We start from the raw sequence: 16187 nt of genomic DNA on the forward strand, positions 1-16187 counted from the left end.
ATGCTTTTCCTTATTCCAGAATACATGCGTGCAGAATAAGCAAAAAGAAGGAAATAAAAAACAACCCATAATTACACATTCAGTGATAATGACATTTACATTTTGGTATTAATTTTCCATTTCTTTCCTCTCTCTCTCTCTGTGTGTGTGTGTATACACATACCTATTTTAAAAACACTTCTATTTCTCTCCCCTCCTAGCCCTGTGCACAGTGCTGTACCTGACAGAGAGACTTTTCCTTGACCACCCGCATAGACTCACAGGAAGCAAAGTTCAGTACGTAAGGCTGACTTTTTCCCTTGGGCCAAACGAGGCCAACTTTGGCAGGAGCCTGAGAAACAGTGTTGTAAGGGAGGTGGAGGGCTGCCCGAGGAAAAGAGAGGTGGAGAGCTGGCTGAGGAAAAGGGAGATGGGGATTGGCCGAGGAAAAAGGAGGTGGGGGGCTGGCTGTGGACACGGGAGGTGAAGGGCTGGCCGAGGAAAAGGGAGGTGGTGGACTGGGTATGGAGAAGGGAGATGGGGGCTGGCCATGGAAAAGGGAGGTGGAGAGCAGGCTGTGGAAAAGCCCTGTGTCCCAGCCTCCCCCAGACCATCTGTCCCTGTACCTGTAGGCAGTACCACCGGGCTCTGGTGGCAGTGCTCCTGAGTCGGACCTGGCACGTCCGCAGGCAGGCCCAGCAGACAGTCCGCAAGCTGCTGTGCTCTCTCGGGGGCTTCAAGCTGGCGTGCGGACTCTTGGAGGAGCTGAAGGCTGTCCTCAGTTCTCACAAGGTGAGGGCATCTGGGCTCCGAGACCTGTGTCTCGACCCTGCTTATGCTTCTGAAATTCTGACCGGGCCCCTCCTGGCTCCTCTCGCTCACTCAGACTGTGGGTGATGCCAGAAACCTTCTCCCCTGCCCTCGCACACGTTCCAGTAGCATCTTGTTTCATGTAACGCCTTCTCCTTGTCAGAGACTTGTTTTTCTTGCCTTGGCTTGTGGCATGTAGCTCAACCATTTTATCTTTGAGTAACTGAATAGCACATTGTGTTTTTAAAGCACTTTATAATCCTTGAAGTACTTCGACCCATTCTCCCTTTCAGTTTTCCACAATACCTTTAACAGGCAGATCGGGCTTTTTACCGTAATCTTTATGAGTTATCTAAGGCTGGAGTGTTGACAGGACCTGCCCAGGGTCTCCAGCCCGTGGGTGGCAGAACTGAGAGTAGAGCCAGAGACCTGACTCCTATTCAGTGCTCTTTGTGCCGTGGTTTCCCGCCCCCTCCCTCCGTAAGCTGCTTGGGGAATGTTCGCCAGTCTTGGGCCAGGTCTCCTGGACCAGTTTTTGTTGCCTTCTTCCCCCTTCATGGGCTTTTTAGGGGCTTTTTACATACTTCCTCCTTCTAGGCACATCTCAGCCTCAGGGTCCCAATGCAGGAAGCTGGGCGTCAGCCCCCCATCCAGCAGGCACCCCAGATAACCCCGTGAGCGAGCGGCAGCTGTGTCCCGGCATCTTTGTCTCCTGTGTGCCCAGTTTGCACAGGGCCCTGAGTAGAGGGGGCTCAATTGTCATCTCCGTGCAGGTGCTGCCCTCAGAGGCTCTGGTGACTGATGGCGGGGAGATGACCGAGGCGGGCAAGGCCTACGTGCATCCACGGGTCCTGCAAGAGGCTCTGTGCATCATTTCTGGGGTGCCAGGGCTGGAGGGGGACACCTCCAACCTTGAGCAACTGGCCCAGGAGATGCTGATCATCTCCCACCACCCCTCCTTAGGTTTGTGGCTGGTTCGGGTATGGAAGGGGTGGGGGCTCTCTGGGCAGGAGAGAGCAGGCCAGGCAGAAGCCTCAAAGACCTCCCTCTCCTCAGTCGCTGTGCAGTCTGGGCTCTGGCCAGCGCTTCTCGCCAGGATGAAGATTGATCCTGAAGCCTTCATCACCAGGCACCTGGACGAGATCATCCCCAGGGTCACCACACAGAGCCCCCTGAGCCAGGTGATTGGCGTGTGGGCGGGTTCTGACCTCGGACGGCGGCCTGCCCCTTGAAGGGTGCAGGAAGGGAGGATTCAAAGAAGCAGGTGAAGATGTGAATGAAATGTGGGCTGGGACCTTTGAGTTGTAAGTGACAGAAAATGCAAACTGGTTTAAGCACAAAAGGGAACTTGCTGCTTCATGTAACTGCCGAGTGCAAGGATGTGACTGGCTTTGGGTGATGCTGGCCACAGGGACTCAGATGTTGCCCTCAGGACAGCCAGTATTGTCTGTCTTACTCTCTGATCCATCTGTGTCTCTTGTCTCTGCTGCCCACCATGTGGGCTGCGTTCTCACACGGTCTTTCCCTGTCTGGTAGCAGCGTAGCTGCTAGAGCTCCAGGCTTGCATCCTGTTCCCCCTCAGCTCCAAGGTTTTCCAAAAATTTCACGGGGCACGGGGTCTCATTGCCCCTGGTTGAACTGACGTGGGTCCTGTACACCTCCCTGAGCCCGTCCTGCTGGCCTAGGTCACATGCCGACTTCTGGAAAGGGTAGGGCAGCTTCACCCAAACCTCAGAGATTGAGAGTGAGTGAGGAGTGTGTCCTCCTTAAATCAGGGTGCTTTTACCAGACAAAGGGGTAAATGGCTGCTGAGTAAGGCAGACAAGCTGCAGTCCTCAGAAGGAAAACGACAGTGGCAAGAAGAAGGGCATCAGATTGCCGAGGGGTCTTTAGGCGTGGTGGTACCCCTCCCCGATGCCAGCCTTGGCACACATGTGTCTGTTTGTCTGGCAGTCTTCCATGAACGCCATGGGCTCCCTCTCCCTCCTGTCCCCGGACCAAGTCCTCCCGCAGATCATCAGCACCATCACCACCTCTGTGCGGAACCCTGCACTGTGCCAGGTGACACGGGAGGAGTTCGCCATTATGCATACCCCTGCTGGAGAGCTGTACGACAAGTCCATCATCCAGAGGTGAGGCCCATTCCTGGGCCCTGTGCCTTCCTCTCTCAAACCTCAGTCTTCTTGTCTGCAAGATGGAGACACTGCCTCCTTTGTAGGTTGTTGTGAGGAGTGAGTGAAACAGCTGATCCATTCTGGGCATGGTGCTTAGGCCCAGGATACAAGAGTATGTCAGGTATCCAGCACTTTCCTGGTGCACTGGTTACCAGTTGCTGTCGAGTTGACCCTGACTCGTGACAACCCCATGTGTGTCAGAGTAGAGCTGTGCTCCGTAGGGTTTTCACTGGCTGGTTTTTTGAAAGTAGATCGCCAGGCCTTTTTTCCAAGGTACCATTGGGTGGACTCTAACCACCATATTTTCAGTTAGTAGCTGAGTGTGTTTACAGTTTGCATAACCCTGGAACTCCTTAAAAACTGGTTGGGATGTCATGGCTGGTATGAAGCTGGAAGAAAGAAGGGCCCAACAGCCCTTTTCCAGCTGGGCTGATCAGCTGCTCTGGTGTTTCAGTGCCCAGCAGGACAGCATCAAAAAGGCCAACATGAAGCGGGAGAACAAAGCTTATTCCTTCAAGGAGCAGATCATTGAGCTGGAGCTGAAGGAGGTGAGCACACAGAGGCATCGCATGCGGGTGCTGCAGAGCTTGGTGGCCACAGCCAGTGGGTCTTCCCGCTGCACATATGCTGTTTCCTTGGATCATCCTAATACCCACTCCTCTGATTCCCCCACCTGTCCCCTGGTCCTCCTGCCGCACTCCTTACCCTTTTTCCATAGCTTCTTCCACCACCCACTCTAGGAAAGCCAATTTCTCTCTCTGCTAGGTGCCTGCAGCAGTTTAGTAATTAGCATTAAGTATTTACCGGGTAAGGAACAGTTCAAACCCACCCAGCAGCTCTGAGGGAGAAAAGACCTGGCAATCTGCTTCCATAAAGATTATAGCCAAGAAAACCCTATGGGGCAGTTCTGCTCTGTCACATGGGATCACTATGAGTTTCAATTCAACTTGACAGCAACAGGTTTGGTTTTGGGTTTATTTACCATGTAAGGAGTCCTGGTGGTACAGTGGTTAAATGCTTGGCTGCTAGCCGAAAGGTTGGCAGTTTGAACCCACCCAGCAGCTCTGTCACAGGTCACTGTGAGTCAAAAATAGACTCAATGGCACACAACAACACCATTTATCATGCCAGTCCCCGGTTCCTTGAAGCCTGGGTCCTGTCTTCCTACTGCCAGCAGGTACAGGGCCTGGCCCCGTGTAGCCCCATGAATTGAGACTCGATTGCTGTATTCAGCTTTTAACAGACCCGCAGGGCTCTTTCCTGTCTCAGGGCCTTTGCTGCTCCCTCACTTTTTACAAGGGTAGGTTCTTCTTGACTTCAGCATCTGCTCGCATGTGCCCTTCTCAGAGAGGTGTCCCCGCCCAGCCCATCCAAAGTAGAGCCAGCCCCTTTTCCCAGTTACTATGCATCACGTTTCTTTCTTCTGTATTGCCTATCACGCTCTGAAGTCACCTTGTTTCTGCGTTTGCTTGTTCACTGCCTTTGCCCACTAGACTGTGAACTTCGTGGGGAGAGGCACCTCGTCTGTCTTGTTCCCTGTGATGTCCCCACCACCTAGAGCAGTGACTGGCACAATGCAGGCACTCAGTAAATACTTGCTGAGTGACTGCATCCTGTGTCTGCTATGTCATCTCAGGCCACAGGCGTTCTCTAGGTTTCAGCTTATATTGTGGGTAGACTTTCTGGAGGGAAGGGGCTTGGGCAGGAGAGGAGGCAAAAGTTTTGATTCTGAAGCCATGTGGCTGCCAGAGTACCTTTTTGAGTACACTGGGGGCCTTTTTACTTCCATAATATGTAAAAGGCCCTCCTTGCCTTTGTCAGTAGGGAATTGCTTCTCTCCTACTGTGACCTTGTACTTTTACCTTAGTTCTGTGGAAACTAGGCAGTTGTGGACTTTGTGGGAGGTAGGGGAGGCCCCACAGTGGGTCTTGAGGCCCAAGTTTAGGCTAAGAGCCGGCATGGCACTGTTTGGGGAACCGAGCTCGCCTTCCTCTGTGGTCAGGAGGGAGGCCAGTTCCCTGGAAATGGAATTGGTTTGCCTGTTCCCTCCAGGAGATAAAGAAGAAGAAAGGCATAAAAGAGGAGGTACAGCTGACCAGCAAGCAGAAGGAGATGCTGCAGGCCCAGCTGGACAAGGAGGCACAGATCCGAAGGCGACTGCAGGAGGTAAACGGCTGCTGCCGCCATGCTCCTGAGCCTAAGAATGCTGGGCGGCTGGGACCCGCGCCTCACTGCCCTGGAGCAGGGCCGTGCTGACCCCCTTCTGGGGCGACTCTGCTTGCAGCTGGACAGTGAGCTGGAGGCGGTGCTAGGACTCCTGGACACCGTCCTGGCCAAGAACCCGTCTGGCCTGACCCAGTACATCCCGGTTTTGGTGGACTCTTTCCTGCCCTTGCTGAAGTCTCCCCTGGCTGCTCCCAGGATCAAGAACCCTTTCCTGTCCTTGGCTGCCTGTGTCCTGCCCCCTCGACTCAAGGCTGTGGGTTAGTGGTTGTCTTCTGGCTGCAGGGAGGTTGGGATGGGGGGAAGGTGTGTGAGTGCAGGAAGGCCTGTGGAGATCCAGGCTACTGAAGTTTCCTTCTCCATATGGAGGCAGCTTTGAGAACCACAAGCTACACGTCCATAGGAGCAACATTGTTCCTCTTCCTTGTCTGCTTTACGTCCACTGTGCCTGCACCCAAAGGACCAGATTTTAGACTCTGGTCAGTGTCTGCTCTTTCTGTAGCAGTTTTAAACTAAGAAATCGGATATTCAGTGCCAGTCAGAGTGATTTGATGTAACAAGACTGTCAGGAGTCCAGGGCTCCTGAGCAGCCAGCAGCCCGTGGTGGTCAAGGCGTCAGTGACCATTGGCTTTCCGTTAGCTATGGGGAAATCAAAGCCAGGTAGAGTGGCTGGCGATTAAGGTGGGTTTACTTCTTTGGAAGGTTTCATGACCTTAAGCAGATTCCTTCCTAGCTTAAAGGGTGAGGCTGGAATCTGGGAACAGTTCTGTGTGGAAAAGTCAGTCTGTGCACTGTGGAACCTGCCAGAAGTGATGCCTGGCTGGGCTTGTTGGGTGGAAGGAAGGCAGGGGCACCATATGGATACAGCTTTACTCTTGGCTGAGTAACCTTTTGGTGGGTCATGCCTCCTTTCAGAGTTATAATTTCTTGAGTGTCCAAAGGGTAGCCCCCTGTCCACCCACCCTTCAGCGCTGTCATGATCCAATGAGAAATTAGGTCAAGGACATTTTGGCACAGCAGAAGAGTTTTCTAAGTCAGGGACTAGGTGCCACTATGCTGCACCCCTCGTTTTTGTGGGGTCAGATCCTGCACGTCTACCTGGGACATCCCCCATGGGGCCTCTTCTCTCGGACACAGGTACTCTGGTGAGCCATGTGACCCTGCGCCTGCTGAAGCCAGAGTGTGCTCTGGATAAGTCGTGGTGCCAGGAGGAGCTGGCGGTGGCCGTGAAGAGGGCTGTAAGCCTATTGCATTCCCACACCATCACCAGTAGGGTGGGCAAGGGTGAGCCAGGTAAGGGACAGACAGGGCACAGGGCACAGGCGGGATGAGCTGGGTGGGAAGGCTGTGTGCGCTGGGCATCCCCAGTCATCCCGAGTCTGTGGTCTCCCTGGCCTTGGTTTACTCATCTAGAAAGTGGGGGATTGGACTAGATAGAAGGTTTCTGAGTCCAGTGCTGGTGTTTCAAGTCGCCATGACTGCCGTTGAGGTTTACCTCTTGTCACTGGAATCTCCTACTCTGTTTTAACTCTCACCTTTTGGAGCTGGGCAGTGTTTGGGGTAAGGGCAGGTGGGCTTTAGAACTGGGCTACCTCCTGTCACCTGTGTGTCATTTCATATCTTCAGTGTCAGAAGGAGCCTCCCGCCTCCCCCACCGTCCGCTATCCTGACGATGGGGACTGGGGCAGCGGTGGCCGGGTGCCCCGCCCAGCCTGCAGGTTTGTGTCTGCTTCTTGCCCTCGCAGATGTTGCACCATTGTCCGCACCAGCCTTCTCCTTAGTCTTCCCGTTTCTGAAGATGGTGCTGACCAAGATGCCCCACCACAGCGAGGAGCAGGAGGAGCTCATGGCCCAGATCCTTCAGATCCTCACCGTCCATGCCCAGCTGAGGGCCTCGCCCAGCACCCCGCCTGGGCGGGTGGACGAGGTTGGTGGGGAGCTCTGCTCTCCCCTTGGCTTGGGAGGGCCGGGGCTGGGGGGCAGGAGCTTCTGACACTCTGATCCATCAGCAATCCTGGTGGGGAAGTAGAGAGTATGTGTTTGTACCTAGAACAGCAGCCATGGGCAAAGAGAACCAGAATGTTCTCTGTGCAGCTCTCAGGGCCTCAAAGAAGCTTCGAGGTCTCCTGTCTTGAGTTTCTGGCCTCAAAAAGTTGAAGGATTTTGCGTTTATTTTATCGTGCTTGCTTGAGTTCTAACTCAAGATACTAGAGTCAATCTCACTTCGACTTGCTCGTGATTACGAGATGGGACCTCGTTCAGTAAGAGGCTTTCTTTTTAATAAATTATGTCATATAACTTTGCCAACGTAATGCATGCATGTTTAAAAAATTCTAGCCATACAGAAGCTAAAACGGAAACACCACACCCCAGAGGTAACTACTGCTAACACTTTGGTGTATACCCTTATGAATTTTTTTTTTTTAGGCACGTGCAAAACTTAAACCCACACGCATCGTGTCTCATCTACCATACTGATTTTCCTGACTGTGTGATATTCCATACTGTGGACACCATGTTTTAGTTAACTCTTTACTTACTGGTGGACATTTAAACTTTTCTAGCTTTTCCCTGTTTTGAACAGTGCTGTGATGTGCACCCTTGTATATGCATTTCACACAGTCCATGGGAGCATTTCTTTAGGAGGGAGAATTGCGGGTGGGGTTGCTAGGTCATGTGGCATGTTCTGAAATACGCCCTCACTAAGAGTTTCCTTTCTCCAAGCCTACTGCAACCTCAGATGGTGTTAATCTCGCCAGTGATGTGCAAAAGAATGGTACCTCATTTTATTTTGCATTTTTTAAAACTTGTTTGTAAAGCTGAGTATCTCCTTGTATGTTTATGAGCCTTCTGCATTTCATATTCCCTGAATCTCAAGCTAGCTTCGGTGTTTTTTTTTTTAATCTGAGGACCATGGTTGACTGGGGTCAGCTTCTATGGGCTTAGTTGTAAACCTCAGGGGTTCCTATGGTGGCATCTGATGTGTGACCCAGGATATGTCCCTGAGGGTGAGAGGATGCCTTTATTTCCTGCCAGGCTTAGTTATAGACCTTCCCTGCGCCCCGTCCCAACTTCTCTGCTGTTTTCTCCTAGAATGGGCCGGAGCTGCTGCCGCGCGTGGCCATGTTGCGCCTGCTGACCTGGGTGATTGGGACGGGCTCCCCCCGCCTGCAGGTGATCTGGTTTTCAATTGACTGTCAGTATCATTCAGTCCATGACCACACATCCCAGGATAAGGAGTCAAGTCCTAGTTCTCTGTTCCCTCATCCCTGATTCTTGGACTTGGGCAGAAGAGCTGCTCTTAAGAGCCAGCCTGCACTGTTCTCAGCTAGTGAGAAACTCTGTTTGGGCCCTGCCACTGAGCCCTGGCCTGGAGATAGGGTCTTAGCCCTAGCGGGGCTGCAGTGGTGGGCATTCTCAGTTCAGATCCCTCTCTGAGCCCTTCAGCCCATCAGCTGGCATTCTGCCTGGCCCCAGAGTAGGAACTCAGCAAACACTTGCTGAACTCAACCTGGCGAATCGATGTTCTCCTTAGGTTCTGGCTTCAGACACCATGACCACCCTGTGTGCCAGCAGCAGTGGCAAGGATGGCTGTGCCTTCGCAGAGCAGGAGGAGGTGGATGTGCTGCTCTGTGCCTTGCAGTCCCCATGTGCCAGCGTGCGGGACACTGCCCTCCGGGTATGTGGCCTCTCCCTTGCGGGACCACTGCCAGCATCCCTTGTCACTGTATGCGAGTTTGAGCTGTATAATGGGCATTTGAGAGACCATCCCTGACCCTGACGGGAGCTGCCTCATGTCTGTACCACTCTGTCCTGGAGAGGCAGTGAGAAGAGGTCACGAGGGTGGGTCAGGGGTCTTCCTGAGAATTGGAACAACCAAACAGTTGTCATAAATCATTACTGTCTACTTTTTTCTTCACCTTCAAAGACTTCACCTGTGTTCTAAAATGGAGTGTGGGTCTTGGTACTTTTATAGACAGACATAACTCACAGAATTAGTTTGTTTTTTCAACCCACCACCTTGTACTTGGCTTTCCTTGGTGGCTTTTGTGCCCCATAGAGAATCCCGTTGGAGTAATGCTAGTCTGAAGCCTCCTGCTGTTGGTCTGTGACAGAATTTTCACTGGCACTTCGTTAAAAATGTGGAAAATAAGGGCAAGGTGGTAATTTTTGTTAAAGCTAAATTCATTCAGTCAGAGACTTTTTCTGAGAATATGTCTGTCTTATTTATTTAGAGTTAGACTTTTTAATTTTTACGTTGAAAAGCTCTACCACCGTTGTTGTTAGGTGTCGTCGAGTCGGTTCCCACTCACAGCATCCCTATATACAACAGAATGAAACATTGCCCAGTTTTGAGCCATCCTCACAGTCATTGCTGTGTTTGAGCCCATTGTTGCAGCCACTGTGTCAGTCCATCTCGTTGAGGGTCTTTCTCTTTTTCGCTGACCTTCTGCTTTACCAAGCATTATGTCCTTCTCCAGGGATTGGTCCCTTATGATAACATATCCAAAGTAAGTGAGATGAAGTCTCGCCATCCTCTCTTCTGAGGAGCATTCTGGCTGTACTTCTTTCTAGACAGATTTGTTTGTTCTTCTAGCAAAAGAAAAACAATTCTACCACTACACACCATCATTTCACAAAAGAAAAGCTGTTTTAAGAGACACTGAGCAGGTAGTGAGCTGAGTCGATTCACAGCACACCCTAGACCAACCAAAAAAAAAACCAAACCCGTTGCCATCGAGTCAATTCCTACTCATAGCAACCCTATAGGACAGAGTAGAACTGCCCCATAGGGCTTCCAAGGAGCACCTGGTAGACTCGAACTGCCAACCTTTTGGTTAGCAGCCATGTTTCTGAACCACTGTGCCACTAGGATGTCCACTCCCTAGACCACTGCTGTCCAGTAGAACTTTCTTCAGTGATGAAAATGTCCAGTACGGTAGCAGTAGCCGCGAGGCTATTGACCACTTGAAATGTGGCTGCTGGAACTGAGGAACTGCATTGGTAATTCTAATTGATTTCACTTTAAGTGGCCACGTGTGACTAGTGGCTACACCTTGAATAGCACAGCCTGTGAGGAAGGTGAGGAGGTAGACTACAAGCTCTTCCTGAAAGGTAGTGCCTTACACAGTCCAGTTTCCCCCTTGCAGGGGCTTATGGAGCTCCACATGGTATTGCCAGTGCCCGATACCAACGAGAAGAATGGCCTGAACCTTCTGCGGAGGCTCTGGGTGGTGAAGTTTGACAAGGAGGATGAGATCCGGAAACTGGCTGAGAGGTGAGGGCTGCTGGAAGGTCTTATTTTTCTCCTCTGTCCTCTCCCTGTGTAAAAGAATAAACCTAGTGTGCTCAGCCTACAGTGGAGAGAAGGGCTGGGTGGTCAGGTTTGGTGGGCAGGAGCCGTAGATCCTCGTCTGACCAGCCCCTGCCTGGGGTCTGCACAGCCTCTGGTCATCGATGGACCTAGATCTGCAGCCTGACCTCTGCTCCTTGCTGATTGATGATGTGATTTATCACGAGGCGGCCGTGAGGCAGGCTGGGGCTGAAGCCCTCTCCCAGGCGGTGGCACGGTACCAGCAGCAGGCGGCAGAAGTCATGGGCAGGCTCATGGAGATTTACCAGGAGAAGCTCTATGTGAGTAATGATGTGGTCTGGGCAGTGTGAGTTTAGCTTAGATTCTCCCCAGCCTAATCCACTGTGAGTCCAGGGGGCTGTGACTAATTTCCCGCCTCGCAGTCCTGGTGGCCGGGTGTTTGGCGTGCCCGCTGGGCCGGGAAGAGCACCGCAGTGCACTTATCAACTTGTCTGTTACAGCGGCCACCGCCGGTTCTGGATGCTTTGGGACGAGTTATTTCCGAATCTCCTCCAGATCAGTGGGAAGCCAGGTATACCAGCTGTTGCAGTCTTGTCCTCAACTTACCCAGAGCTTTCACGGATGTGAAATGCAGGTTGGCTGGGTGGGTGCCATGAGGAGGCAACATGAATAATGGCGCAGTGGAAGGAGAGAGCATGACCTCAGAATCGGAGAGGCCTGGGTTCCAGTGCTGGCTCTTCTCTGTGTGGACTTGGGCACATTTCTCTTTCTCTGGACCTGTTTCCTCCTTACGATGAAGGGCACAGTGACAGAACCTCCTTTGCAGAGTTGTAAGAATTAGCTGCCTGACAATATGTAAAATGCTCAGTGAGTGTTAGCTCCCTTCCCCTCAGAGCCCAGCAGTAGCAGTTGGAGGATTAGGGAGATGTCTGGGAGCAAGCGACCTTGAAAGACATTTACCTCACAGAGTAGGTGCGTGACAGACATGCGGTCAGTGTCAGCTTTCTGAGTGGCTGGCCCTGGTGTTCCCTATCCCAGTGCGGCTTCCTGTGTCAGTTATGGGCCTCTCTTGCTCTTGGAGATTATTTCTTTTTTTGTTCAAGATCATCAGCCGGGGATGGGACACAGATTCTTTGCCCTGGGAGCCTTCTTACTGCTCTGTAGCTGGAAAGAGTAATATCACTTTGCCTTTGTAGAGTATGTTCACTTCTCAGTGCCCTCACATCTGATACCTCTGCCTCCCTCCTTGCCTCTTATAACCTGCCTTGGAGGTAGAGGGGCAGGCATTGCACTCACACATGGGGAGACGAGGCAGAGCTGGTCCCCTGCCCAGGGTCACCAGGGCAGATGGCGGGTCTCTGTTTGACAAGTCAGTTGTTCCAGACCATTGGGTAAGCACTGGCTATGAGCTCCATGCTGTACTCTACTCCCCGGGAGCTGTGTGTGCTGCAGGCATGCTCCTTCCCTCTCCTGGCGATGGGCTGGAGAAGCTCTCATCAGCAAAGGAGACGCTGGCTGGCCCTTGCCCCGCTGACACACTGCCACTTCTTTCCCAGGTGTGGCTTGGCTTTGGCCCTGAATAAGCTCTCCCAGTATTTGGACAGCTCTCAGGTGAAGCCCCTCTTTCAGTTTTTTGTCCCTGATGCCCTCAACGACCGAAACCCAGATGTCCGGAAGTGCATGTTAGACGCAGCCCTTGCGACACTCAACACCCATGGGAAGGTAAAAGGATTTCAGCCGGCCGAGGAGATGGGGAAGGAGGCTGGGCCCAGGCAGGAGGCAGGGCTGAACAATGGTGACACAGGTGCCACGTTCCAGAAATCCTGGTAGAGCAGTAGCCCCTCAACGGACGACTGCTGTTGGATCTCTTTTGATCCAAAAAGATCCTGAAAGAATGTTAAACTCTTTCAAGCCTTTTGCAACCTGCCAAATACTGGGAGACCCACTGGCATTGCTGGCTGGCTTGGCAGGAGGCCTGCCCCAGAGCCAGATTCGGGTTTGGTCCTTGGGGCAGAGACCATTCTCCCTGGGCACATCCACACAGGGTTGGCCTCAGGTCCCGGGTGGGCTTGGCTTTCCAGGAGAACGTCAGCTCGCTGCTGCCAGTGTTCGAGGAGTTCCTGAAGGATGCACCCAATGATGCCAGCTACGACGCTGTGCGGCAGAGTGTGGTGGTCCTCATGGGCTCCCTGGCCAAGCATCTGGACAAGAGCGACCCCAAAGTGAAGCCCATTGTTGCCAAGCTCATCGCTGCCCTCTCCACCCCCTCCCAGCAGGTATGTACCACCTGGCCTCGGGCCCATGGGTCCAGTTGAGGAATTAGCGACCTGGCTCTGGATAGGCAGAGGGATGGCAGGGACAGAGTTAGGTGACCAGGCTCCAGATGGCCCAGTTTTCTGGGAGAATTAGCCCCCTTTCCCACAAGACAGCCTGGTTCATGGCCAAGAACACCCCTGGAGAGCGTTGTAGTGAATTTACTGCTGGCCTTCTCTGTGTGTCTTGCATGCTGTGCCCGTGCCAGAATGAACTGCAGCCTCAACAGCTGGCCAGCCTCCTTCCCCATGGTGGGTGAGCACTGAAACGAGCGGCACAATGAGCAGACTCTTGACAGGACAACCCAAAAATTGCAAACATACAGCAGAGACACACTATAGTATTTATTCATATTCCATTTCACTGTTATGTATTCTTGTTATAGTGCTCATTTACATTTGTATTTAAAAATAAAAAGTAATAATACAGAGAGAACACCCCTGGAAAGGGAGTTCCTTTAGTCTTTGTATATTTTGTTCTTTTATATATTTTCCTTTTTTCCATTCATTTACTAACAGTAATTTTTTGCAGTTTGTATAAACCTTGTATTTGGGATCCAGACGCTGAAAAAGACGGGCCCGTCTGGTATCAGGCTTTTTCCTGACCCTCTCCATGTGTTGGTTCCATGTATCAGGTGCCTTTCACTGCAGCCTCCAAGTGACAGTGCAAAGGATTTTTTTTCCATCTTTTTGGAAAAACACATTTGCATACATTTTCTGTGACTTGCATTTTGAATCACCCAGAGTAGCCTCATAAAATGCACAGATGAGAAGCGTAAGTTTACAAAATCGTGGTCAAACAAGATGCCTGAAAACCCAGCATGCTAAGGGCCCTACGTGGGTGCCGGGAAGTGCTGCGCTTTGTTGCTCTTCAGTTGGGCTTCATGGGCTGCGGCTGGAATGAAAAGTTACAGTGTCTCTTGGTCCCTGGTCCTGTAAGGTGTAGCCTGATCTGGAGATGTTTGAAAGCCCAGAGACGTGGGACACTTTGATGGAGGAGCAGTAACATGCTTCTCTCTGGAGATCTTTTGCTGAGTGGGTTCAGTCTTCTGGGGTGTTCCCCCACCTGTCCAGGCCTAGGTTCTTAGTTTAGACCAGAAATAGCATCATCGTTGCTGATGCTGTTACATCTAACAGGTTGTAATATGCACTCTAACACAGCACGTGTGTCATGCGTGAAAGAGCATATAAAGCACCAGTTGCTTCCCTGATGACCTGTGACAATGGGCAGGGCAGCGGCTGGGACGTGTTTCAGGACATCTGGTGGTGAGCTGCTGCACAGGATGGTGTCAGTCACACGGACCCAGCTGTGGCTGAGCTGCCACTCTGATGAGGATGTACCCCCCCGCACCCCCCAGGTCCAGGAATCTGTGGCGAGCTGCTTGCCGCCTCTGGTGCCGGCCATCAAGGAGGACGCGGGAGGGATGATCCAGAGACTGATGCAGCAGCTGCTGGAGTCAGACAAGTATGCCGAGCGCAGAGGGGCTGCGTACGGGCTGGCGGGCCTGGTGAAGGGCCTGGGCATCCTCTCACTCAAGCAGCAGGAAATGATGGCAGTGCTGACCGATGCCATCCAGGACAAGAAGAACTTCCGCCGGAGAGAGGGTGTGTGTCTCTGAGCTCAGGGCCATCCAGTGTGTGAAGCCGGTCCCCACAGCTGCCAGAGAGGGACTCTGGCCTTTCCCCCCAGCTGCAGGGCTGGTGTTTGTGTGTGTGCTGCAGCGGTTCTGTCGGGGGCATGCCTGTTTTCCCCGTTCCTTCTGGGTCCTTGATGATGTGGCCTGGATGTTCTTGCTTCTAACTCAGCGACTTCCTTAGCTGGGAGAGGTGTTGCCTTTCTAGCTGCTAGTGCCAAGGAGTGAGAGCCGACTCCTCGATCCTCTCCTCCTTTCCTCTAGCCACACCCCTGCTCTGGGACATCTCAAGCTGAGACAGAGGGTGCTGCTCCCTTATGGGGCAGCCACATTAGTCCACAGCTTCCCTTGGTGCTTCCAGAGGGTGAGGAGGTGGTAGGGAGGTTGCTGGCCCCTTCCGTTCCTGGTGGCAGCCCCAGAGAACGCTCTGTTCCCAGCTGTCCCCCTCCTCCTCCCCAGGAGCGCTCTTCGCCTTTGAGATGCTCTGCACCATGCTGGGGAAGCTCTTTGAGCCATACGTGGTCCATGTGCTGCCCCACCTGCTGTTGTGCTTTGGGGACGGGAACCAGTATGTGCGTGAGGTAAGTCCTGAGGCTGCATGCAGGAGCCAGGGACTGGCCCAGGTGTGAGATGCAGGACAGCCTCTGAGATAGTGTAAGGCCCCCGTCGCTCCTTCTCCCGGCATAGAATGCCTTCTGCCCACACGTCAGGCACCAGTTGCTGGCGTGGACTTCTCTCAGGTTCCCCATAAAACACTGAGGCAGGATGAGAAACTGCCTCCTGTTCGCAGTATCCTAGCTCCAGTTCGCAGCATCCCAGGCCTCAGCATAGGGTCTGACACAGAGACCCCATGAGTGCTAGTCACTGGAGGAACACTGGGCATGACATCAGGCTTGACCCTTGCTTGGGCAAGGACACCCCTGAACACCTTTTCTCCTCCCATGAGGCTGCAGATGATTGTGCCAAGGCTGTGATGAGCAACCTGAGTGCTCACGGGGTGAAGCTGGTGCTCCCTTCCTTATTGGCTGCCCTGGAGGAGGAATCCTGGAGGACCAAAGCTGGTAAGCCACTCCCTTCCTGTCCCTCTTCCTCAGCTTCCTGTTCCTGAAACTGCCCTCAGCAGGGATCCAGGTCGCTGCAGCTCTTGCCCTGTGTGTGGACGTCAGTCCCCAGCCCAGGGAAAAGGCCAAGGCTCTGTGCCCTTGGGCAGCTCGCTCCTTCTGTAATCCCTGCGCTTCATTGCAAAGCACAGGACTGGCAGGAGTCACAGCCCCAAGTCATGAAATCCCAGAGCTTTAAAGCTGGGCTCTGAAATCACCTAGTTCTGTGGCTCTAAAGCTTTTTTCCCCATTAAAGATCTTCTAAAAGATATAATCTTATCTGGAACCTTATATGCAAAACAGACACAGCAGCTGGTCTGGTTTGGGTGGGGTCAATTCTGGGGCTCTCCTACTTAGCTTCTTCCTTGGTCCTTCAGACTTGGCTCTATATTGTTTGAAAAATCACGTTTCCTCAATTAGGGATGGGGAGACTGAGCCCAGAGATATGAAGTGACTTAACCTTGGATCCCAGCCTGGTGTTGCCTGTTCTCCCCACACCGCACTGCTTCTCAGCCAGGATCCCACGGCTTAACAGGCTTCAGGAGCCCCTTACTCTCTCTGCCAGGGCCAGCGCCTCCCCCCGCTCCAGGGAGGGCTGGAGCATGACCTGCAGAGGAGCAGGCTGGTCACCCCTTGCCCA

General features: G+C 52.8%; 1 protein-coding gene across 1 annotated transcript in view; it reads left to right on the forward strand.

The window, feature by feature from the left end:
• The window catches only part of GCN1 (GCN1 activator of EIF2AK4), a 62736-nt gene that overhangs the window by 26425 nt on the left and 20124 nt on the right, over positions 1–16187 (forward strand). Inside the window, exons 17-36 of the mRNA XM_004379024.2 lie at positions 201–276; positions 612–771; positions 1563–1752; positions 1846–1970; positions 2743–2921; positions 3418–3511; positions 5016–5129; positions 5248–5446; positions 6325–6480; positions 6933–7114; positions 8281–8361; positions 8723–8866; positions 10338–10465; positions 10632–10821; positions 11002–11072; positions 12058–12223; positions 12583–12777; positions 14172–14418; positions 14907–15028; positions 15394–15508. Coding sequence (XP_004379081.1) covers positions 201–276; positions 612–771; positions 1563–1752; positions 1846–1970; positions 2743–2921; positions 3418–3511; positions 5016–5129; positions 5248–5446; positions 6325–6480; positions 6933–7114; positions 8281–8361; positions 8723–8866; positions 10338–10465; positions 10632–10821; positions 11002–11072; positions 12058–12223; positions 12583–12777; positions 14172–14418; positions 14907–15028; positions 15394–15508 — 2934 coding nt within the window. The remainder of the gene's footprint in view (positions 1–200; positions 277–611; positions 772–1562; positions 1753–1845; positions 1971–2742; positions 2922–3417; positions 3512–5015; positions 5130–5247; positions 5447–6324; positions 6481–6932; positions 7115–8280; positions 8362–8722; positions 8867–10337; positions 10466–10631; positions 10822–11001; positions 11073–12057; positions 12224–12582; positions 12778–14171; positions 14419–14906; positions 15029–15393; positions 15509–16187) is intronic.

The sequence above is a fragment of the Trichechus manatus genome, unplaced genomic scaffold (assembly GCF_000243295.1).
Source record: "Trichechus manatus latirostris isolate Lorelei unplaced genomic scaffold, TriManLat1.0 scaffold00061, whole genome shotgun sequence".
Taxonomy (NCBI): domain Eukaryota; kingdom Metazoa; phylum Chordata; class Mammalia; order Sirenia; family Trichechidae; genus Trichechus; species Trichechus manatus.